This window comes from Polypterus senegalus, chromosome 4 (assembly GCF_016835505.1).
Source record: "Polypterus senegalus isolate Bchr_013 chromosome 4, ASM1683550v1, whole genome shotgun sequence".
Lineage (NCBI taxonomy): Eukaryota > Metazoa > Chordata > Cladistia > Polypteriformes > Polypteridae > Polypterus > Polypterus senegalus.
The window spans coordinates 222,413,382-222,437,646 of NC_053157.1; the positions used below are offsets into that span (position 1 = coordinate 222,413,382).

The 24,265-nt window shown below is 40.0% G+C and overlaps 1 protein-coding gene across 2 annotated transcripts; it reads right to left on the reverse strand.

Annotated features, from left to right (window-relative positions):
• Positions 1 to 387: 387 nt before the first annotated feature.
• On the reverse strand, positions 388 to 23,514 carry LOC120528039 (NAD(P)(+)--arginine ADP-ribosyltransferase 2-like). 2 transcript variants are annotated; one of them, XM_039752007.1, is made up of 4 exons: positions 23,444 to 23,514; positions 18,767 to 18,844; positions 9,612 to 9,875; positions 388 to 722 (listed from the first exon to the last, which is right to left on the reverse strand). In XM_039752007.1, the coding sequence occupies exons 2-4, from the start codon at positions 18,824 to 18,826 to the stop codon at positions 699 to 701; spliced, it is 348 nt and encodes a 115-aa protein (XP_039607941.1). In that variant the 5' UTR covers positions 18,827 to 18,844; positions 23,444 to 23,514; the 3' UTR covers positions 388 to 698. The 2 variants fall into 2 exon arrangements, with proteins under 2 accessions (XP_039607941.1, XP_039607940.1); XM_039752006.1 differs by having other exon boundaries at positions 9,138 to 9,875.
• Between the last annotated feature and the right edge of the window lie 751 nt (positions 23,515 to 24,265).

Sequence of the window (24,265 nt, forward strand, 5' to 3'; positions counted from 1 at the left end):
CAGCAGCCCTTCAGGAGTGAACTTGAGGACCCTTACTTTACGTAGATAAATACCTGCCTATCTGGATTGCCAAGCAGTTACTGAGTCCCAGTCGACTCCATATATACAGTGGCTCATCTCCACCACATGGCGCTCTGAGTCCATCAAACAAGAGGAACAGCAAAGTGCACCAGAAAATCTCACACCTTAGAGTGCCCCCTAGTGAGGAGCCTCTGTGGCGGAGGCTGGGGAGAGGAACTGGCACTGAAGAAAAGAAATGAACACTGTATTTTGGTAATACTTATTCATTTTTTATTTATTTATTGTTTTCAAGGTTATATTAAAAAATCATTTTTCTGTGTATTTCATAAAAAAGAAAAGTTAATTTAAAAAATAAAATTATCTGTCTAAATATAATAATCTAGATAGCTAGATTAAAGGTGTACTTTAAGATAGATAGATGAATGGCACAATTTGACAGATAGATAGATAAATGTACAGCAAGTTCCAACTGTGTATATAAATATTCCAATTTCATGTATTTATTTATTTATTTTGCTATAATTCTTTAACAAAAGCTATTAAAATTCATTTCATTAGCAGACAGAGTATTTGATTTAAAAACTGGCAATAGCAACATATTTTTTTCTTGCAAAATCTGAAAGTTGTGGAGCACATGAAGCAGTATAGCAGGGCAGATTTGTCAGCCTTCAATCAGTTTATTGTGGTCTCTTGAGGTGAACCTGCAAACAATGAAGGGTACAGTGTAAACACTTGTACAACATTTTCTAGACAAATTGATTTTTTTTAAATCGATCTATATCCATATCTATCTATTGTGGACGTGGCCCGGACACACAGGCAGACATGTTGTTTGTCATCACCACACGTTTATTATATACAAATATTTACAATTATTTTGGTCACTCAGACCCAGAATAAAGTGCACAAACCCCAACACACACAGTCCTGGCCACAAATGCCTTCTTCTCGGGCCGCCTCCACTCTCCTCTCTTGCCTCGTCCTCTTCCACCCGACTCTAGCCCCGAATGAAGGGAGACGGCCCCTTTTATACATGCCCTGGATGAGCTCCAGATGTTTCGGACACTCCCCCATTGGCCACGCCCCAGCGTGGCGGAAGTGCCAGCTGTTCTCCCGGCAGCTCTCCGGGTATCCTCCTAATTCTTCCCCCCAGCACTTCCTGGTGTGGCGGAAGTGCTGAGGTAACAGGTCCCCAAGGCATTGGGGCGCCTCCTGGCGGTGACCACGGGCCCCTACAGGGGGTGGGGCTTCCATGCCCTGAACCTGTGGCCCCCAAAGCAACCAGGAAGGTGACCCCCACGTGATCCAGGGTGGGCGCAGACCCACATCTGGTCCCTCATGGTGTCCCGGCCGGGTCATGGCCCCTGGCATCCCTGACACTATCTACATTTGGGGCTTGAATAATGGTAATTTCCCACCAGAACACAAGAGGGTGCTGTTGTCTAACACTTTATCTCTTCCTTCCCTCTACTTGCTGAAAGACTGACAGCTTTACCACTCTTGATGTCACTTCCTGCCTGGAACCACCTTTTCCTGTCAGCTCCTTATCAACAGGAGCTCCACCATCTTGAACCAGTTTACTGAAAATCTCACTTCTACAACAATGCTTTTCTTTTCAACACTTTTATAATTATACGGGGTCTACTGGTGCCCCAACATTTCACATTTATATAATAACTAGCAAAAATACCCGTGCTTTGCAGCGGCGGAGTACTGCATTAAAATTTTTATTAAGCAGAAAATTAAACCTTTTTAAACTGAGGGAAAATATGCCAATAATTATTTGTTAAGGATCTCTTTGTATACCATGTTGTCAGTTCGGCCCTCCGGTTGTAATATGACCAAGCTATGTGCTGAGCTTACTCTTGAGCATGCAACGTACAGTTGGCCATGTGAACAGTAATCTTGTCTCAAATCTCACAGCTTGGATTGCTGCTGTCATAATCGGTTTGAGTTTCATGGTTTGTTTCAATTACGACAGTATTTGCAGGATTTGTTGTGTTGAAGTGACATTTGGCATCTGTCAAGCGTTGTAAGCACACAACCAGTTTCATCGATAAAATCACATCCAGCTTTTGAGAGTTTAAACATTCACAAACATCAAAGTGTCCACTACTCAAATCGTCACCTGTGAATCTAAGATGTTTAAGAGGCATTGGCGGTTGTCGAAAGGTGTAAAATATTTGGCCATTTCGGTACACTTGAAAGCAACAACCGAACAGTTCAGTGGCAGCCATCAACTCACATGCAGAACCATAGGTGAAGGGCTTAAGCATTTCACTCTTCTAGTGCTCCTGTGTAGTATAATTATCTCCTGTACTGTCATCAGTCCACACCTTGAACCTGTCCCAGTCATTCAATACATAAGACAGAATGTTCCTCCGGATATCAAGAGTAAGCCTGATATGGCCGTGCAATATGTAACAAAGAGAATGGAAAAGGTAGGTGGTATCTCCGGGCATGGAAACCACTCGGTAAGTGACAGTTCTTTGATCGATAGTGATCATCTCGATAGACATGGTAATGGGGGTTGGAATGATAAAGGAAATGGGTACCTGAGCAATGTAAAGTAAGTGTAAAATACCTATACAATAACTATAATTGTAATAAACAAACAATAAAACAGCGGAGAAGCCGTGGATTAAACAAAAAGGCTGTAGTTATCAGTAGGGAGACGTGAATCCCGTGGCAAAGCAAGGAAGGGAATGTAGAGACTGGAGCGACGGATGGTTTTATATAGGCAGGCAGCCAACAACGTGGGAGGCATTGGGATGGGGGACCCAACGTAACCTCACACGGTGACCGAGGTGCAGGCTATGAACGTATATATGTACGTAAGTAGGATTCAGTTAGCGTTGGGAACCCGTGTACCAAATTTCTTGAAGATGGGCCCATAAGTAACAAAGACTTTTGAAAAGTTCAATATGGCGGCCGACAGTGGCGTCATATCACCGATATATAGAATTTCGAAATGAAACCTGCTTAACTTTTGTAAGTAAGCTGTAAGGAATGTGCCTGCCAAATTTCAGCCTTCTACCTACACGGGAAGTTGGAGAATTAGTGACGTTTGGAAAATTCAATATGGCGGCCGACAGTGGCGTCATATCACCGAAATAAGTACGTACATTGGTTTTGGTTAGTGCAGGGAAGCCGCCTACCAAATTTCGAGAAGATGGGGCCATAAATAAGAAAGTTCAACATGGTGGACGTTGTTGACCGTTATGACCATTATGCATAGAATTTCGAAATGAAACCTGCTTAACTTTTGTAAGTAAGCTGTAAGGAATGAGCCTGCCAAATTTCAGCCTTCTACCTCCACGGGAAGTTGGAGAATTAGTGACGTTGGAAAGTTCAATATGGTGGCCGACAGTGGTGTCATACCAACGAAATAAGTACGGACATCAGTTTCCGTTAAAAGTTCAATATGGCGGCCAACAGTGGCATCATACCACCGAAATAAGTACCAAATTTCAGCCTTCTACCTACACGGGAAGTTGGAGAATTAGTGACGTTGGAAAGTTCAATATGGCGGCTGACAGTGGCGTCATACCACCAAAATAAGTATGTACATTGGTTTCAGTTAGCGGAGGGAAGCCGCCTACCAAATTTCGTGAAGATGGGGCCATGAATAAGAAAGTTCAATATGGCGGACGTTGTTGACCGTTATGACCGTTACGCGTAGAATTTCGAAATGAAACCTGCTTAACTTTTGTAAGCAAGCTGTAAGGAATGTGCCTGCCAAATTTCAGCCTTCTACCTACACGGGAAGTTGGAGAATTAGTGACGTTTGGAAAATTCAATATGGCGGCCGACAGTGGCGTCATATCACCGAAATAAGTACGTACATCGGTTTTGGTTAGCGCAGGAAGCCACCTACCAAATTTCGTGAAGATGGGGTCAGCCTTCTACCTACACGGGAAGTTTGAAAATTGGTGACGTTGGAAAGTTCAATATGGCGGCCGACAGTGGCGCCATACCATCGAAATAAGTAAGTACATCGGTTTCGGTTAGCGCAGGGAAGCCGCCTACCAAATTTTGTGAAGATGGGGCCATAAATAAGAAAGTTCAACATGGCAGACGTTGTCGACCGTTATCGACCGTTATGACCGTTACGTGTAGAATTTCGAAATGAAACCTGCTTAACTTTTGTAAGTAAGCTGTAAGGAATAAGCCTGCCAAATTTCAGCTTTCTACCTACATGGGAAGTTGGAGAATTGGTGATGAGTGAGTGAGTGAGTGAGTGAGTGAGTGAGGGCTTTGCCTTTTATTATTATAGATAAAGAATTTCAACCAAAGGTGCCATATCAAAGCTACATGGTTCAGACTTTTACATGACAACCTCAATTAGAGAATAATTTCTCGCTTTTATTCAAAGCATTATACAATTTTTTTTGACTTTCCATGAAACCACTCAAGATTGTGTATAACAGCTCCAAAAATGTGACTGGCTTTCTTGATACAGAATTAATTTTCATTTCACGTTCCATTTTACTTTGTATACAGTACTACAGCGTTTCTCAACCGTTAAGTATTTGTGACCTGAGTTTTCAGAACAGTTTTAATTGCGCTCCCCCCTAACATTTTTTTTTTAAATGTAGATGCAGATTTTATTATACCTACTTAACTTTTATCGACATTTATCTAACTCTATATTTATTGTTCTAGTATCAGAATGTAGTTTAAGTTAATTTGTTTTGGTTTCAACAGATGTTTTTTTCATATTTTTGATTCTTGTTTTCTTTTTTTCACATCTTCGCGCCCCCCTAGGGGGGCCCGCTCCACAGGTTGAGAACCACTGCAATACTACATAAGTCTTACTTGTCACTTTGGAGAATTTCAGTGAATTTATCTGAGGTCACTTGAGTTCCAATATATGCTAACGTTCATTGAGGTGGTGCTCAGCCAGTAAGTCAAGAAATGTTTAAAAAGTTAACTGTGATTTACAGCTTTTTGAAGGAATGTCAATAATCATGAAATAAGTACTTCAAATGTGAATAGATGAATGACTTTGTTTTACAACATACATTAACAACTACAGTGTGATGTGCCTCATGAAAGGCTTTACATGGAATAAAGATGAAGTCATTAGTTAATTCATTGACATTGTGGTACAACTCATGCACCCACACACATGGCATTCTCAAACCCATAATGCAATTCAGGGTCAGTAGTGTCTCCCTACACCCAACTAGTCAACATCAAGCTCTGGACAGAAACTATCCATGAACTGGGTGCCAGTACATTCTAATCTTATCTAAGGATGTTTGGCAAATGCAGTGGATTCAGAAAGTGTTCAGACCTCTTCACTTTCTGCAGATGTTATTGAGTTGTAGATTTAATTTTAAGTAGATACTAGGTGGCTTCGCTCGCCATCCCCCTGGCCTGCGCTACACGCCAGCCACTTTGCGTCTCTGCTACTCGTGTATGTGGATTTCACTTTCACCAAACAACAAATCTTTTAATACTTGCAGATACGCCTCTTCATTGGAAAGAAACACTACTTTTGCCTGATGGCAACATGAATTAGACGATCTACAAGTCTCCAACTAAAAGTTTAAAGCCAAATAATATCTAAATACTTCTGTCATATCACCTATGTGGCATCCTGCCCAGGATTGGTTCCTGCCTTGTGCCCTGTGTTGGCTGGGATTGGCTCCAGCAGACCCCCGTGACCCTGTGTTCGGATTCAGCGGGTTGGAAAATGGATGGATGGATATCACCTATGTCTATATATTCGATCTGTTCCGTTATTTCACTGAGTAATAATTTCTGTTTGTTTGCGCTACTGTGATCTTTACTATCATTTTTTTGAGACTTTTGAATTTTAGTACTTTCATTAACGATGGTCTACTTTGTCTTCTACTCTTTGTCTTTTCTTCTTCTACTGTTTGTCTTTTATTTCCGCACCTACTTGGACCTGTTAGGTTTTCACTTCATCTCTTGGCACTAAGTCTCGTCTTGTGGGACTTGAAATTATCTCTCTGGAAATGTCTTGTCTCATCTTTCTGAAAGAGTCTCGTCTCGTCCCAAGATTTTTTTATATAACTGTGTCATTTTTGGCCATCAATTTACACTCTGTAACCCTATGACAAAGAGAAAAAATGTTTTCAGAAAGTTTTCAAAATGTATTAAAAATCGAAAACTGAAATCTCTCCTATGAGTATTTAGACCCATTGCTGTGTCCCTCCAAAGTGTGGTCAGGTGCCTCCAGTTTGCTTTTATTCTTCGTGAGATGTGTCTAGAATGTGATTAGAGTCCACCTGTGGTAAAATGAATTGATTGGACATTGTTTAGAAAGGCACATAACTGCCTGTGTATAGAAATCCCACAATTTTTACAGCATTTCAAGCCAATTAGGTGTGTAGCTTTGTATCTTAGCTGCTGTGGTCTTGTAAGTCCAAACGTGATTCTCCAACAAGAAAACACGTCTGGAGACAACCCATTCAAAAATTTGTAGTGAATAGCAGTGAAATTCGGAGCTGCAAAGGCTACACTCACAGGGCTACTTCCTAAAACACCTGCCACCAATTTGTCCAGTTCGTGTGTTTTAAACCACTGCTGGGGTTTCTGGGAGAGAGCAAAAGAAACTGAATAAAAGACTTGGTACTGAAAAGCTAAAACTGCTATCATCTTTTCAGGAGCTCAGTAGCAAAAGGTAGCTGAAGCTTAATAATGAGTTTGTACGTTGTAATGACAGACACACACACATACGCAGACCACCACAGCTACATGCCTTTGAGTGCTTCAATTCACTATGGTATCCTTCTGCTTCATTTTAACTATTGCACCACTATTTGGCATAGCAACAATGTTATGTGTTAAAACCCTGCTAACTTCCTTTAGTTTTTCATTTAGATGTCCAGTCAGGAGGTGGATGTTGTGCAGCTTCATCTGTGCTTTACTGCTGTCAGGTGGCAGCTTTGTTGATTCAGGTGTTTAGAATGTTGAAATCTGCATCTCCCGTGGCTCTTCGATATCAGCTCTCTTAATAAAGGTCTGTGATGGACGTCCCAGAATGGGAAGAAGGGAGAAGAGCAGCCTTTTCGGGACACTGCCTCCCCCGGGACGCTAGGTTGCAGCTCCCCTGGATGACAATGGTTCCCCGGATTCCCTCAGGGCATCCTGGGACATGGACTCTGTTTCTTTAGCCCTGTTGGGTGCCATGGGTGCCACCAGGACTGTTCTTAGGCATAGGCAAACTAGGCGACCACCTAGGGCCCCCACTGCCAAATAGCCTACAACTTACAGGTCCATATATTTCAGAAGTACAAATTTTCTCTGGTGGTGGAATTATCAATATGGTTACGCGTGAGCAAAGAGTAAACAGTGACGACGACAGGCAGAATCAAGGTGACAGAGTGGTGGGTGGGGCTCCAGTGGGAGGGCACTGGGCGGACCCCCCTTCCAGGGCCCCCTACCTACGCTTCATGCCTAGAGCCCTCAAAAACCTAAGAATGGCCCTGGTGCCACCATGGGGAGCTCACAAAGAACCCAGGGACTCCTACTGTTACTACGACCTGGAAGTACTTCAGAGGCACGAGGATAGAAGCCCGTAGTACTTCCGGGCTATTTGAGAACTGAGGATGTGGCATTGAAGAGAAGGAGTACTTCCGGGTCATGGACTATAAAAAGGACTATGGGAAACCCAGCAAGGAGAGCTGGAGTTAGGAGGTTGAGTGACGAAGCTGCTAGGAGTGGAGGATTGTTGTATGGTTATTGATTGTTGTTATTGTTATTATTATTATTGAGTATTGGAGAATTGTGGAGTGTGCTGTGCTTTGTGCACTTTATTGAAGAGAAATATTAAAAATTCTTCTTAATGCTTTTATACATGTGTCTTGGACGTCTGTCTGTTGGGTTTCATGGGGCTTTTGACGGAATGTGATATACTGTTTACTTTAAATGCATATTTTACTGTTCATATTTTCATGAATGTACCTGACAATTCTTTCAAACTTACATCGACTCTTACACTATTGTCATAATGCTGAACAACAGAGAGCGTACACATAGCAACAGTGACAACATTATCGTTCACGTTTACCATTAGTCCACTGATGTCTTCAAATGTTAGTGTATAATCTAATGTTAAACAAAGTTTTTTTTTCTCTTGCATCAGGTTATTTTTATTTTTTAAGCAGGTTATGTTTATTTTTAAAATGTGTAATATGCTTTCTGCACAAGTGACACACGTTTATATGTTGTAGGTGCCCCAAAGGACAGATAGGCATCCCGCCCAAGATGGAAGAGGACTCCTTACCCTTACGCTCTATTATTCCTGTCCTGATCGGGATGCCCAAAGACTGCAGAAACCAGTAGGGGAGCAGTTCATCCCCCATCATTCTAGGTGTAAGTGCTTCTCACATAGAGTCCCAGTCTGGACACCTGCAGGGCTGCATGGGAGTTGGAGTCTGGAAATACAGCCCTGTAGGGATCTCTGGGGGACGACAGAGGGATCTGCTGGGGGAGGACCTCCTTAGTTTGTTGTATAACACGGAGTACTTACAACAGGCAAAATCATGTCACCGGAAGTACTCTCGGGTTCACGCTAAAGGGAGCCCACTACCATGGCTCGGGGAGGCAGAGGGGGAAACTCAAAGGAGATGGAGGAGGAAGAAGAATTGTTTTGATTTATCATTTATTGTATTATTGTGGCTTGTGATTGGAAAAGGATTGAGAACATGCCTGGGAGAAGAAAAAAATAATTTATTTTATTCTGTTTACGTGTGGTGTATTGCTGGGTCTGTGTTTTTGGGGCTCTCTGGTGCAGTAATGTGGTCACAATGTCTAAGAGGGTCTTTTTAGGAGACTTCAACTGAAGATGGTTAATGGTAAGCAGAAGCTCACTCTCTGTCAGACCAGGATAATGAGAACACTTCTGGTCTTTGCAGTTCAAAATCACTGCTCCTATTGTGAGCACCGCCTTCACTAGGTATTGTATTGGTTTAGAAATGTGACACTCACCGAGCAGTCTAATTGTTTCTACACAGTTTTAAGCAAAATTCACTCCTGGATGTCTGCAGATGTATATATTATAGGTCTGGCTTCATCGAGACTAGCTACATCTGATGAACCTGTGGTATATATAAATATAAGACGAGGTCCGCAAATCTTACTTTTCAGTAGTAGTACTCAGAATCCCAATATTCTTCAGACCCTGAGCCACTGGATGTGTCAGCTGTGTTCCAATTTTGCTGATAGGGGCAACTGGGGCTCATCGACTCGCACCTCTTGTTTGATCGGGTCTTTCCTGTTGACATTAGGGTGATTTGATTCAAGTAAGCATTAGTAACTTTAAACTCTTCATATGGTGGAATCAGCACTTCTGATTCTCCCTTATGTAAAGAATACTGTGTAATGTCCGCCCCGAAGCAGGTTTTGATCGTGAAGAGAATTTTTGAGCCAAAACCTTCAGCAACGTTACGGTTTTTAGAGGATGAGGCAAACCTTCCAAAACGAAAAAGTTCTCCTCTTTTCAGTGGGATGTAGACATTAATTCCTCGGTAGGTTGTCATACACTTGCCATTCCGCAGAGTCTGGATTGCTTTAGTAAGTAGTAAATGTATGGACCTGAAGTATCTGTTTGTCACCTGGTTTACTCCACCTTCCACGGCCACATTCAGCTGAGAATACATAAAATTTGAGGTGTAGGCGGTGACAGCGATGGCCGTGTCCCTGTCCAGTTTAGGAGGGACACGGTTTTTCCAGTATGTCTCAGCGGCATTCCATGCGTATTTGAATATCGAGTTCTGTTTCTTCTCACAGGATAGATATCCCTGCTTAACTTGTATTTCTCTTTTTCCCATGCACCCCACATAGTCGTCATCGTAGGAGTCTTCATATGTGATGGAGTACTGAAAAAATAAAGCATAAACATATCACATCATGGGACAGGCTTATTATGACAAAAAAGCTAAAGAAAAGGAATGAAAAAATCCTAGGACTGCAAAGTGCAACCCGGTTAGTTATGACAAACTTATAAGGTTAGGCCCGAGATACGGATGTCTGATATCGTAACTGAAAACCAGTGAAACTGAAATGTCATACTGCAGAGGTCCAATTAAGAAAAACAAAATCTGTATTGAGCAAACAACAACCCACATTAAAAAAAGTCCTTCTTGTTTAATAAATTGTGAAATCAAATTAGCATTAAAACAGTTGTTATAAAAATACAGTAAATAAATACTTTATGGAAAACCATCTAGTATCTTGGTTGGTTCTTGCACTAATCCCATAAATCTTCCAGAGTTTTCTTGATATTCTTAATGAAAAGTCCAACTCTGGCACCTTCTCTCTCTCTGTCTTTCAGATCACCACACCAGTGACACCAAACTTTACGAAAACCCCATAACGGATCAATTTAAGTATAGTCCATGATGTACCCTTTATGTATTTCGAAGGATATCTTCCCCTTCAGCTAGTGGCTTTAAAATCGTTTCAACAATTTACCTAACAGGTTCCCTAAAGCCATTTTTTTCTCCTCACATGAACCTGCCTGGCAATAAGTCTGCAGCAGCTCTTGCCTATGTGTCTCCTTCAACTCCGTTACCTGGTGCGACAGGTGCAATCAGACCATTTGCTGCTTTGATTTCTTGTATGTTTTCCTCTACACTCCTATAGTGGTTTTTTTAGAATTGTGCCTTAGGGGAACCATTTGTGGTTCACCAAAAGCTCCATCCATATGAAGGTTCCACAATGAAACTTTATTTACTTAAATCCATAATGGGCTGCATAAATAACCATAAAGAGATGATAACAGATTTGTGAAATACCACTGGGTTCCTGATTTTAAAGGACCTTTGCTGTATACAATTGCAAAGGCTTTGTTCATTTTTTTTTATTTTTGTTTGTTAATATCCTGGTAGGCAGCCTATACTATACACTAAAAAGCTGTTCAAATATTAAGAACCTTTTCAAAGTTCAAATATCCAGTTTCATAAGCACAGAACCCTTCCTAGAATGACATGATTCTTTGTTAAGAAATTGTTCTATAAGGAACCACACAGGCCAGTAACTAATATGTTTAAGTTTATATATTTCTTTCATTTCAAAATACTGTAGCAGCCATCAAATTACCATGAAGATGGGCAGGGCAAGGTTGCATGATTGACAACGACCTGTCACACAGGTACATTTAGCTGAGGCCCATAAAACCTGATAATATTCACGATACACCTTATAAGGTTCTAGAAGGTAGTTGGAGATTTTTGGAGCATTGGATAAATTGAAGCCCTCCCAGAAGATAGTGGTCTTCAGATGATTGTGGAGCGAAACCACATGCAACAGTGGAAGACGATCGGGAATGCAGGGAGGGAAGCAAGATTTAAGGAGCTGCAGAAGAATAGCCGTGTCTAGTTGCTAATTAGAGCCTGCTGTTATGAGAGGCGTTTCCAATGGCCCTAACAGCATGAGAATCCAGCTCCTCAGAGTGTCACCTTTATAAACATGGCTTTCCTTGGACATAACTATCATTTTGGACAACAGTAGCATCCAAATAAGCAAAAATGTACTGACTGGGGTAGTGCTTTCTTCTTCACTGTGGAAAGCTGGATCTGAGGACATACAGGTATAGCACGGACCGAGCTGTGTTCCAGTTTTACTTGTGACATAAGAGCCGTTCTGTTACTGCTGATCTTGAGACTGATACAGACCTAATATCATCCATCCAATTAGATTGCATCCAATTAAAAAGACAAAAACACTCTTCTGTATAATGTATGAATACTTGTAGATTCACAAAGAATTAAGTAGGCCTTTATTTGATTGAAAGACCACCTTTTAGCAAGTATGATTGCATTTCATATTCAATCTAGTTAAAAGGTGCTGGCTGTAGCTCAATGTTACCATTGACAGGAGCTTGTGCATATGTCTAAAGTCTCCATGGATCATTGACAATAACAAAGAAGAGCTCATCATTTTTGAAAATTTCTATCGTAGACATTGGACGATGCCAAAAATTTCCGCAATGCCCCAATACTCTCCATACTGTCAGCTAATAAGAGATAGGAGTTTGGATTGCACTCGCAATGGGCCTAGAACAGTCAGACTTAATTACACGTGTAAAGTCTGATTGCTGTGGACGACTTGGACCAAGCTGTACTGAACAAATACCGATGGAGCCTCATACAGTACAAGTTTTCACATTGGTCTCTCATTATTCTGCGTGGGTGTGAGGACCCGCCACATTGTCTCTTCTGCTGTATACGTGCGTATGCTGTCTGGGTTGACAGTGAGCTCTCCTGTGTGTGATTCACTAACATATCATTTGAGTAATATAATATTTGATTGATTGAGGTCTACATTACACATGCAGCAATCACCAAGGTGTTCAGAGCCAGCAATAATTTAGTTGACTGGCTGCATTTTTGTTTTTGTGGCTTTGAATTAAGGTTGTTCTTTGCTCAAGTTTGAGCACAAGGTCTATTCTGTGAGCTCATCTGCTGGTCATAGTGGCACCAACTTCTTGTTATAAATCATCTCTTAAAACTATACTGTTTGATTAATTAATGTACCACCAGCTGTAAAGAGCATTTGTTTTGAAATTAGTACTTTGTTAAAATAGTTTAATAGGACTAATTTTATTTTAAACTATAAATTCATACTGACAGCTTAAAGTGGTCCCATGGACAGATACTCCCATCTCTACTGTGGATCTTTGCAGCTCCTTCAATGTTATCCTTGGTGTCTTTGTTGCATCTGAGATTTATGTCTGTGAGTTTTGATGGGCAGCCTTCTCTTGTCATGTTTGTATTGGTGCCATATTCTTGTCATTTTGCTGAAATGGATTTAATGGTGCACCCTGGGATATTCAAAGTTTGAAATATTTTTTTATAACCCCTGATCTACAGTATACTTCTCTATAACTTTGTCTCTGACCTTTTTGGAGTGCTCCTTGGTCTTCATGTTGATTTCTTAGTGGTGTTACAGAGTCAGGAGCCTTTCAGAACAGGCATCATGGGACAGATCATGTGACACTTTGATTGCACACAGTTGGACCTTAATCAGCTAATTATGTCACTTCTGAAGTTAATTGGTTGGACCAGATTTTATTTAGGGGTTTCATAGGAAATACACAACTTTTAAGTTTCTACTTTTGTTCCTGATTTTAAAGGACCTTTGCTGTATACAATTGCAAAGGCTTTGTTCAGTTTTTTTTAATTTTTATTTGTTAATATCCTGGTAGGCAGCCTATACTATATACTAAAAAGCTGTTCACATATTAAGAACCTTTTCAAAGTTCAAATACCCTGTTTCATAAGCACAGATCCCTTCCAAAAATGACATATATATATATATATATATATATATGGAAGAGAAGGTCTGTGATACGGTTTGCATATTAGCAGTTGGAGATCCACAAAGGGAGAAAATGAATCACGTATCATAAAGTAGTTTTTATTCCTGAGCTTTCAACCCCTACCAGGGGTCTTCATCAGAGGATAATGCTTAGACTTACAAGAATCAAAGGCAATATATAGCAATACCTTACAGGTCTAGGTCCGTGTGGGGGGGTGAGGTTGTTGGGAGTAAAGTCTTGTTTATTAAGAATAAGTTCTTCTTAAGTTTGTATATGCTGGATTTATGTCCAAGTGTCTGTTGATGGCGTTCTCATTTCATAACCAGGATTCAGCCAGCTCTCTAGCACTTTTATTATTGGCTTTAAATTTTACTTGTACATCGTCCCAATTAAATGTATGTCCTGTTGATTTAGTATGCTTATAGATCAATGAAAGTGCGTCCTTTCTTCTGACGGCGTTGCGGTGTTCCTGTATACGTGTTGCGATTCATTTTTCAAGTTTGTCCTATGTATACCGCTGAGCACGAACTGCATGGAATGCAGGAAAACATTCATTAATCGAAGCCTACACAAAAGACGCCAAAAAACTCAACAAACAATTGACTCGAATCATAACCCCCACCCAACCTGGCACTCACTCCCTTATCACCACAATGTGTCTGAAGGTGCTGCACGCATCCTGGCCAAGTCAGGTGTCAGAATAGCACTCAAACCCACGAACAATCTGCGCACGGTCCTCTTTAATGCTAAAAACAAGAAATCGACAGCAGAAACACGAAACGCAGTGTACAGCATTCCATGCAGTGTGTGCTCAGCGATATACATAGGACAAACTTCAAAAATAATTGCAACACGTATACAGGAACACCGCAAAGTGTTTTTGTACCATGGAGGAAGTCAAAGAAATATCGCTGCAGGCATTGGACAACAATCCTCTTCAGCAATTCCAAAAATGTTTCCACCAGTAGGAAAACCACTGGGAGAAGTGCATTCATTCAAATGGAGAGTACTTTGAAGGAGACTAAACTTCAGTAAGTAAAAATTATTAAAACATTTTTTTTTCCAGTTCTGGTTATTTTTAGGTACCCCCTCATATATATATATATATATATATAGTCAGAGATGGCTGGGGTGGCGGCCCGGCCAGGACACCCAGGAGGACCGGAGGAGGGCTTGCGCCTTCCCCAGACCATGTGGGGGCGACCGCTCTGGTACCTTTGGGGGCCATGGGTACAGAGCTTTGAAGCTCCACCCTGTAGGGGCCCATGGTCACCGCCGGGGGCACCCCAATGCCTGGAGAGCCCTGGACCTCATCACTTCCGGGAAGTGCTTTGGGGAAGAGGACTGGGGACACCCGGAGTGCTTCCAGGTGCGCAGCCGGCACTTCCGCCACACAGGGGAGTGTCGGCGGAAGAGTGTCGGGAAGCACCTGAAACACATCCGGGTGTGTATATATGGGGCCACCTCCCTCCATTCGATGGCTGTAGTCTGGTGGAAGAAGGACAAAATCTTGGAGAAGAGGAGTGGAGGCGGCCAGAAGAGAAAGGCAGTGTGAGAAAGGCCAGGACTTAAGGGGTGATTAGTGCTGTGGCACTGGGTTGTGCTCACTTTAGTTGTAAATGATAAATGTAAAATAAACATGTGTGGTGAAAACATCATGTCTACCATGTCTGTGTCTGGGCGGTTCCCCACAATATATATGTATACTAGCAAAATACCCGCGCTTCGCAGCGGAGAAGTAGTGTGTTAAAGAAGCAATGAAAAAGAAAAGGAAACATTTTGAAAATAACGTAACATGATTGTCAATGTAATTGTTTTGTCACTGTTGTGAGTGATGAGTGTTGCTGTCATATATATATATATATATATATATATATATATATATATATATATACACACACACATAAACACATATATATATATATATCTACATATATACACATACATATACATACACACATACATACATACACACACATATATACACACAAATACATACATATATATATACATACACACACACATATATAAACATATACATACATATCTACATATATACACACACAGCTATTTCGTATCAGTGCAATATGCTGCTTGTTAAAACGGATAACTCCCGCTCTTACGTGCAAGTCTGCGTGGATATTATGAACTATCAGATTTGTTCAAGTTCTATTTAAATTTTAAATAGAAGGAATTTTTATTTAGTCGACAGAAATATCTTTGGTAGGAATGGAAAAACAGACAGGAATATTATTCGTGAATAAATCAACTCAAACCTTAAACAACTTATAATATTTTGCTCTCCATAAAAATATATCCTGTCTAAATTATACAAGTTAGAAATAAAGTAAACGTTAAAAGAACAAACATTCAAATTTCTTTACTCTTATGTAATTTTATATAAAAAATAAACTTAGATTTTAAATATCCCAAAAGATTTTGCTCTCCATAAAAATATATCCTGTCAAAATTATACAAATTCAAATATGAACATGCTGCATAACAAAACCTGGAAATATAAATAAAATGTGTTCCTTTCAGCAATAACAAATCAAATCATTCAGTTGTCTTTGCTCATATGTCATTTTAGAGCTGGACGCCTGGCATCTTTTTTTGGCAACAAGTTCGTTTCTGTTTGGTGTGAGGTTCTGTGTTGTGGAGATTCTCAGGATGGATTGCAGGTGCTCATCAGTGAGGCGACTCCTGTGTGCTGTTTTGTTAGTCTTTATCACTGAGAAGAGCTTCTCACACAGATATGTGCTACCAAACATGCACAAGGTTCAGCCGCATGTAGACGGACTTTTTGTTCTTCAAAGTCACCAAAGCGCCGTGCAAACTCAGTGCGCTCAGTTTATCAGCAAAGTGCGATTTGGGAACACCGTAGTGACGACTTGGTTTAACATTACTTGGCAACAGGGAAAGTGGGGCAAGGTGCACTGGTGCATTTGTGTCTCCCATAAAAGCAGCTTCACTTGAAATCACTTTGTGATTGTGCACGGGTAAAACGTCCGCTGAAGTGTCAGATTCTTATTTAATTATTCTGCTTTCTGTATCTTCTGCATTGCATTCAGGTTACCCTGATGTTTTGTCTCATAGTGCCGTCTTAGATTAAATTCTGTAATTACAGCCACATTAGCTCCACAAATGAGACACACGGGTTCAGTAAACATATACTCAGCCTCCCATCGGTTTTTAAAGGCTCTATTTTCAGAATCAACTTTTCTCTTCAGCATCGTGTGAGCTAGCTTCGCAATAACTTGCAGCATCATAAGCTAGACTTGATTAACGCGGTAAGTGTTCGGCAAGGCAGCTGAAGCGCTGCATTATGGGATCTGTAGTTTATTGTGTTACCAGCGCTTCATATACCGGGCCATTAATAACAATAATACAGTATATAAAATGATCTTGCGGGCCGGATGTGGCCCGTGGCCCTTGAGTTTGACACATATGGACTAAATAGAACTTGAAAAGATATATTTTTCAAATGTGATCGCAATTCAGATAGAGTTGACGCACTACAGCCTGCATGCCTCAATAAGTCATCCTCCCTCGCTCTTACTTTTTACCGTTCATCTAATGAATACACTGAGTAAGGCTTTACCAAAACAATCATTGATGGCGAATAAAGTATCCATTATTCGAGTATGTAGATCGGAATATATATATACATATATATATACCAGCGTATCGCAGCGAGAAGTAGTGTGTTAAAAAGCTAGAAAAGAAAAGGGAACATTTTAAAAATAACGTAACATGACTGTCAATATACAGTATTTGTTTTGTGAGTGTTACTGAGTGTTGCTGTCATCAAGGATTTGATTATCATTATTTCTTTCAATCAGGTTCGTATTTGTAGGATGTGTTGTGTTCAAGTTACATTCCGTGTTTGTCAATCGTTGTAAAGATGACAGGTTTCTTTCATCGATTCGTTTCTTACTGCATCAATAAACAGCTCGTCTTCTTCTTTATCTGAGACCTGACACACTGCATGCACGGGTTTTTTACACTGTCTTCCTTTAGCGGGACATTGACTTTTTCCAACGTGTGCTTTGTTTCCGCAGTAGCTGGATTTATGAATATGCTTGTATGTATCAGGCGCTTCATATTTTTGCTGCCTTTTCAATTGTGTAATTCGGTTTTGTTCAGCTCTCTTTGGAACTGTTGCTTTTATCTGTGCACTGCGTCAGTTCACGTGAGCCACTCGGTGTACATGCATCGAAGGTTCCCAGCTGTGCTGGTGCCATCTCGTGCTATGTCCATGGCTGTATTTAATGTTACCTTAGTCCTGGCACTTAAAACTTTCTCTCGCAGTTTCGCTGAGTTTGTGTCAAACACCACCCTGACCATCTCATCTTCCTCTCCATAAACACAGTCCTTCACCCGTGAATATTTAGTGGGAGTTTGCTATTGGATTGCCGCTGACGGACGCCTTATATGGGCAGGCACTAAATTACAAACGCCAGCGGCAGCCTGTCTATGAACTTAATTTAAAGTGTAGGTTTACATCGTGCTTTGTTTCAAGTAGCAGAACTCATGAATATGGTTGTATATGTCACTCGCCGCTTCTTATTGTTTCGCTGCCTTCTCAATTATATAATGCATGTTTTCTTCAGCGCTTTTTGGAGGTCTTCCTGGTTTTCTATGTACTGCGTGATTACGTGGGAGGCGTGATGATGTCACACGAAACTCCGCCCCACGGTTCAAGCTCATCTCCATTACAGTAAATGGAGAAAACAGCTTCCAGTTATGACCATTACGCGTAGAATTTCGATATAAAACCTGCCCAACTTTTGTAAGGAAGCTGTAAGGAATGAACCTGCCAAATTTCAGCCTTCCACCCACACGGGAAGTTGGAGAATTAGTGATGAGTCAGTGAGTGAGGGCTTTGCCTTTTATTAGTATATATATATATATATATATATATATATATATATATATATATATATATATATATATATATATATATATGTATATATGGTATTTTATTTTCATTTCACTTCAACATTTTGGACTATGTGAAAATCAATTGTAATTCCAGACTGTAATGCGACAAGACAGGACAAACCACAAGGGGGTTCAGTATTTTCACAAGCCACTTGATTTATTAAATCATTTTGTTGTAATGCAATCTGAATTAATAGCCAGGGATATTATACCCCAACCCACTACATGCATGAAATAATGTCAGTTGTGATTTTATGCATAATATTCTTTTGCAGTTTCACTTTAATGTTGTTGTTGTAAGTTCACACATAATAGGGAATGGAGTGTGGCAGTGTTGTTTCTAAGGGTTGAAATGATGTGGAGGGCATATTTATTTGTATTAAATGCCTTTTGGAGGTGGTTATTTTATTTTTATCTCTCTAGACTCCTTTTAACATATTTATTTTAAAATAAAGAACCTATTATTACACTGTGAATAAGATGTAATCAGCATCAGTTACTTACCAAAGCAGGGACAATAGTTAGGAATGACAGCAGCTGGAGGACGATGGAGCACAGGTACATTCTTTCTAAATGTTTTTCCTGTTAATAAATAAAGATATATAAATATGCGCATGTACAGTATATGGTGGTGTCTAACTGGTTGACAGGAAATTAGCATACAGCTATCATAAAGTATGTAGCTAACATTTCCATTATCTGCATTTAAAATGTTTTACATTTGCAGTCAAGTTTAACTCCTGTTTTTTTTTTTTTGTTGAAGGTTTAATTGACTTTTGGATCAGTTCATTCATTCCTGTGCTTATTCTATGTAACTATGACATTTATTAGACATTTTTCCAAAGGAAAGTCCCAGGCCAGTAGTGACCAAAGTAACCAAAAGAGCTGTTAGGAACTTTCAACCTTAATTTTATTACAGTGTCACTCCTCCTGTATGTAATCATAAGGTGGCTTTACAGGGTTAACCATTGCACAATACACTATAGGATATGACAATTGAAAAGTAAGTCTGCCAGCGATCTTCAATGTCACTTAATCAGAAAGAGTCTTGAAAGGGCAAAAGCCCACTACAGCAGTAGGTGTAAGACAGTTATTAGTAATAAACACACAGGAAACCACACCAGTGGTAGACATCAGGAAGACCCCGGAAGCAAACATAACAGATTTTACATGGCAAATATCATTAGGAGAAAAACATATTTGGAAAAGGGGGGCATGGAGGCACAGTGAGTAGCACTGCTGCCTCACAGTAAGGAGACCCGGGTTCGCTTCCCAGGTCCTCCCTGTGTGGAGTTTTCATGTTCTCCCCGTGTCTGCATGGGTATCCTCCCATAGTCCAAAGACATGCAGGTTAGGTGCATTGGTGGTCCTAAATTGTCCCTAGTGTGTGTCCTGCGGTGGGTTGGTGCCCTGCCAGGGGATTTGTTCCTGCCTTGCGCCTTGTGCTAGCTGGGATTTGCTCCAGCAGACCCCCGTGACCCTGTGTTAAGATACTGTATAGAGGGTTGGAGAATGACTGACTGACTGACATATTTGGAAAACCTATGGTGTTAAATCAAAAATAACCCTGATGGAAAAGTTAAGGTGAGGAGCTATTAGAGTCAAGTCTGCCAAATGGCCCTACATTTATAGAGCAGGACGCATAGAAAATGTCATCATTAATAGTGACTACATAAGACAAAGAGTGATGTGCAGTGTTGAAACTCTAAATGCAGTGGTAAGCTGAGAAAAGCACAGTTGACAAGTGCACTGAGAACTCAAGAGTTTTAGCATTCAGAGCATCCCCCCAAATTGTGGACACTTGGTTAAGTAGTGTTGGTGACTATCTATCTATCTATCTATCTATCTATCTATCTATCTATCTATCTATCTATCTATCTATCTATCTATCTATCTATCTATCTATCTATCTATCTATCTATCTATCTATTTTCACTGTTGTGTTAATGTGTTTAGATCCTTGATATAGAGTTTCAGTTGGCAAGATCACCATGATGTTCAACTGGAGGACTGCCCTGTGCCTTTTTATTCCAAGCAGAGGATGAGGTCCTCTATATCAGCACTGAATGTTGTTGGAGAGCCTGCTTTTTCAGTACTTTTTTGAATTTCCTAATTTCTGGTTTGTGACTTTGATTTTGTGTAATTTTTTAATTTGGTATTTGGACTGGCTTTGTTTGCTGTAGATTGCCTTTTGTAGGTACACCAACTGGCCTTATAAAACTAATCTAAGATGTGGTGTGGTTCTGTCCCTAAACTTTGTCTGTCCCCTTTTATTAGTGGGCTCATTAAACTAAGTTTTCCTGTCTGTGAGGAGCTGGCTTTGACCTTTGAAACTCATAAAAGTAGTTTACACTTGCGACATCCAAAGCAGGAAGGCTATAGTGACGCTTGCTCGTATAACTCTGAAACTGTAGTGAAACAGAGCCTTTGGAACGTTCTACTTAAACTAATCACTAAAATATGCCTCCAGATATTATCAAAATACAAAAAAAGCCACAAAAGTCACATTTTGCATAGGTTTGCTATGTTTTAGCATAGAAAAGGAAGAAAGTGTCTTTATAAAAGTTAACTCACACTTTCAAATGCTACAAGAAAAGTTCTACTCCTCCCTAAAATGTCCTGCTCTTTCCTCATCCTCATACCCTAATGATTCAGCATTGTCTTCCCTGCTATCTACCACAGTTTGGTTTATCTTCAGACTTAACCAACTTTTTGATTATATTCTTATATTGATTATTTATGTTTATTAACGATAAAGCACTGACTCCTGCCGAACACCGCTCTTAACATCCCCCAATTCAAGTTAAGCTCCTCTTGCCATAACCCTATGCTTCTTCTGTTTAAGCCAACTGTGTACCCATCAACAGAGAGCACCCTGAACTCAAACTCGCACATTGTACATTGTGACACTTGTTTGTCAACTTTTTTTCTTGTCTTTGCATCTTAACATCTTGAAGGCTCTGCAATCAATAAATATTTATTGATGGTATGACATATTGTGTCAAGTCTGACCAGATGATCGAGTTGCCAGTTGCATCCTAGCATTTTTTTTGTAAGCCCTTGATTGCTTGAAAATCTTAATTCTTCATTTACAGAAATTGTATTTTTCTTTAAATAAAAAAAGTTTGCCTTGCAAGGACATTGACTCCTTCCAGGATAAGCTCCTGACTCCGGCATACATTTGACAATATCTATAAAGGTTAGTCCTTAGCCTACTTTTTTCCCTCAGCTTTATGATTGTTTTTTTTATAGTAAGAGGTAAGCAACATCTGGGAAATCTTTTTATGAGTTATTTATTACTATATTTACATGAATTTATTATTTTCTTTTAATAAAAGCATCAACTTGAATCAGTATAACACCTCATTCAAGGCTGATTCCACTGTGATATTGGAGAGGACACTGGCACAGGCACGTTGCTGTGACTCCACTGGTTCACTGGATGAGACTTTGTGTTGATTGCCCACTCCTGCCTGATTTATGAATTTTTTTTTTTTCTTTGTCTCATGGAGATCTAGGAGCTGGACATGATTTGTCTCCTTGATTATAATGAATATGCCGGATTGCTGTCAATTCCTTCCATACATGCTTCAGCTGGGAACGACTGAGCAATGATCTGGCTACAGCTCTGGGGCTATCACACCTGTATTACAAATATATGTGGTTGTATGTTGGAACCTTCGAATTCTGGTAGTTATCTTCATGTGCATCTTGTAATATCTCCTACTTTGCTTCTTCTAATATAGATTTTTTGCTGCTTTGCTATCACCCACCCTACTCGTCTCACCTTCTCCTCTCTACTGTGCAGCTTCTCTGCTACTGTCAGATATGTATTGCTCAAATACTCTTGTAACAAACTCCTTCAAATTGTCCAGAGGAAATTGTCAGACTGGAATGTCCTAAAAGACACTGTCATTATGCGGCAACCAGAATATTTACATCTGCAAAGCCTGCAAATGAAAAGTTTACCAGTAGCATTTGCTCCAGAATATGCCATCCCATTCATGGCTTCAGGAAGATAGGAGTGTCAGTGTGCCAAATTTTCAATATGCTAAAATAAACTCCGGCTAATGATCTGTGCACAATTAAGCCTCGTCGGCTAATACTACATTGTTTAACTCAAGATCTCTTAATGGCAAAGCATTGGGGCTATCAGAATTCTTTACAGACTCCAACCTTGATATGATATGCCTAAAAGAAACCTGGCAAAAACCAAACGACTTTATGTCTCTCTCAGAGGCAACACCATTTACTTTTACATTTATTTCACAGAGACCTGCAGCTGAAGACAAGGTGGAGGGGTCGCAGTAATTGCTAGATCTGAGCTAAGCATCAAAAGAATCCCAATTGACTGTCCATTGTCTTTCAAGTGTCCGACTCTTAAACTAATAACGAAATATGGTCCTATCCTACTCATTTTTCTCTATCGTCCTCCAAAATATAATTCATCTTTTTTATCTGATCTGACTGAATTATTAACCCAGTTAAGTTCCCTTTCTCAGATAGTCATTTTTCTTGGCGGTTTCAACATCCATATTGTAAACTAAGGAATTAATTCCTATCCTTACTGGACTGTTTTGATTTTCCTACTCGCCCTAATGGTTTTATATTGGACTTGATCTGCACATCTGGCGTAACTGCCGACAACACTTATAGCTGTGATCTGAGACTCTCTGTTCCTCTTACCTGTAAGTGTTGAATTTCTTTCAGAAACCTTAAAATATCTGTCCCTCTATCCTTGCTAGATCTATTTCTGATCTTTTTCTGTGTTAAGTGCCTTGAGCATGGGAAAGGTGCTATATAAATAAAATGTATTATTATTATTATTATTATTATTATTATTATTAATCCAGAGATGTTAAAATAGGCACAATCCTCAGTTGGATTAAGTAGGTCTCAGAATTTAATGTGTTAGTAAAGGAGAAGATAACTATATTAACTCTTTTGTCCAGAACAATGCACAAATCATAAATGCACAGTATAACTGTTTCCATATTCCTTAAGTGAGAATACTGTGTGTCTTAGATTCACAAGTTCTCACTGCTGGAGTTTGAACCTCCCATCTTCTGCTTCATTATTCAACACCTTAGCGACTAGGGGGGCCATGCTGCCTCCCACCTCTATGCTACCTCTTGGTAAGCGAAGTTGCAGCTCTTGCTTGTTCTTTTGTCCCAGACTTACCTTACTTCCTGCCTGCAGTGAGGATGTTGAAGTTCTTTGGTGGCAGCTCTAAGAGAAGATACAGAAAATCTTTCTGTAAGGCGCATTTAAAAGGAAAAATTGCGCCACTTCAGTTGATGTAAGAGATTATACGATTGCACAACCTGGATGCAAGTCACACTCATGCTAGCATTAAAAACATTGAAGCAAGCAAAATGAGGTGGTAAAGGTTCAAACATCAAGCAAAACATTGATTCATTTTACTGCGGCACATTGGCTCATGATTCATATTGGAATGTAAAATGGAAGCTTGTGATTCCGTGCTCCCAAACACGTTTTGGAATATTCATGGTCTAATTACTATTTAATTTTAGCCATGCTTCTGAATGATTTCTTTAATACAAACCATGGAAGGACAGAGGAAACAAAACTTCAGCAACTAATACCTCAAATTAACATTCATTGCAGTGGAGAATCGTATAAACATTGTTTTCACTAGTCTCTCTGCAGAAGTCACAAACTAAAGAAGAAGCAAAACTGGGGGCCGAGTGAGGAGAGCAATAGCGTCACGACATCTTGCAAAAGACATAAAGTGATACACAGCGTGAATTGACACAGGCGGTATGCACAGAATTGCACAATGTTAAGAATGTTTTTGCTCAACTTTTAAAAAAGAAAATCATTTTGCCAAGTAAATGTCAATGTTGCAATACATAAAAGTTTCTTTACATTTCCCACATCTTTGAATTGCCATTGCATTGATGTCCTGATGGACAGTGTCTGGGTCATTCATGCACTCATCTCATTCGGTAGAGGCCGCTCATGATTCTGTACTATGCTGTA

Excerpts from the sequence above, each read along its gene's own strand:
- LOC120528039 (XM_039752006.1), bottom strand. The coding sequence starts at position 18,826 with ATGTACCTGTGCTCCATCGTCCTCCAGCTGCTGTCATTCCTAACTATT. Across the intron at positions 9,876-18,766 it reads TAACTATTGTCCCTGCTTTG|TACTCCATCACATATGAAGA; the intron begins GTAAGTAACTGA and ends TTATTTTTTCAG.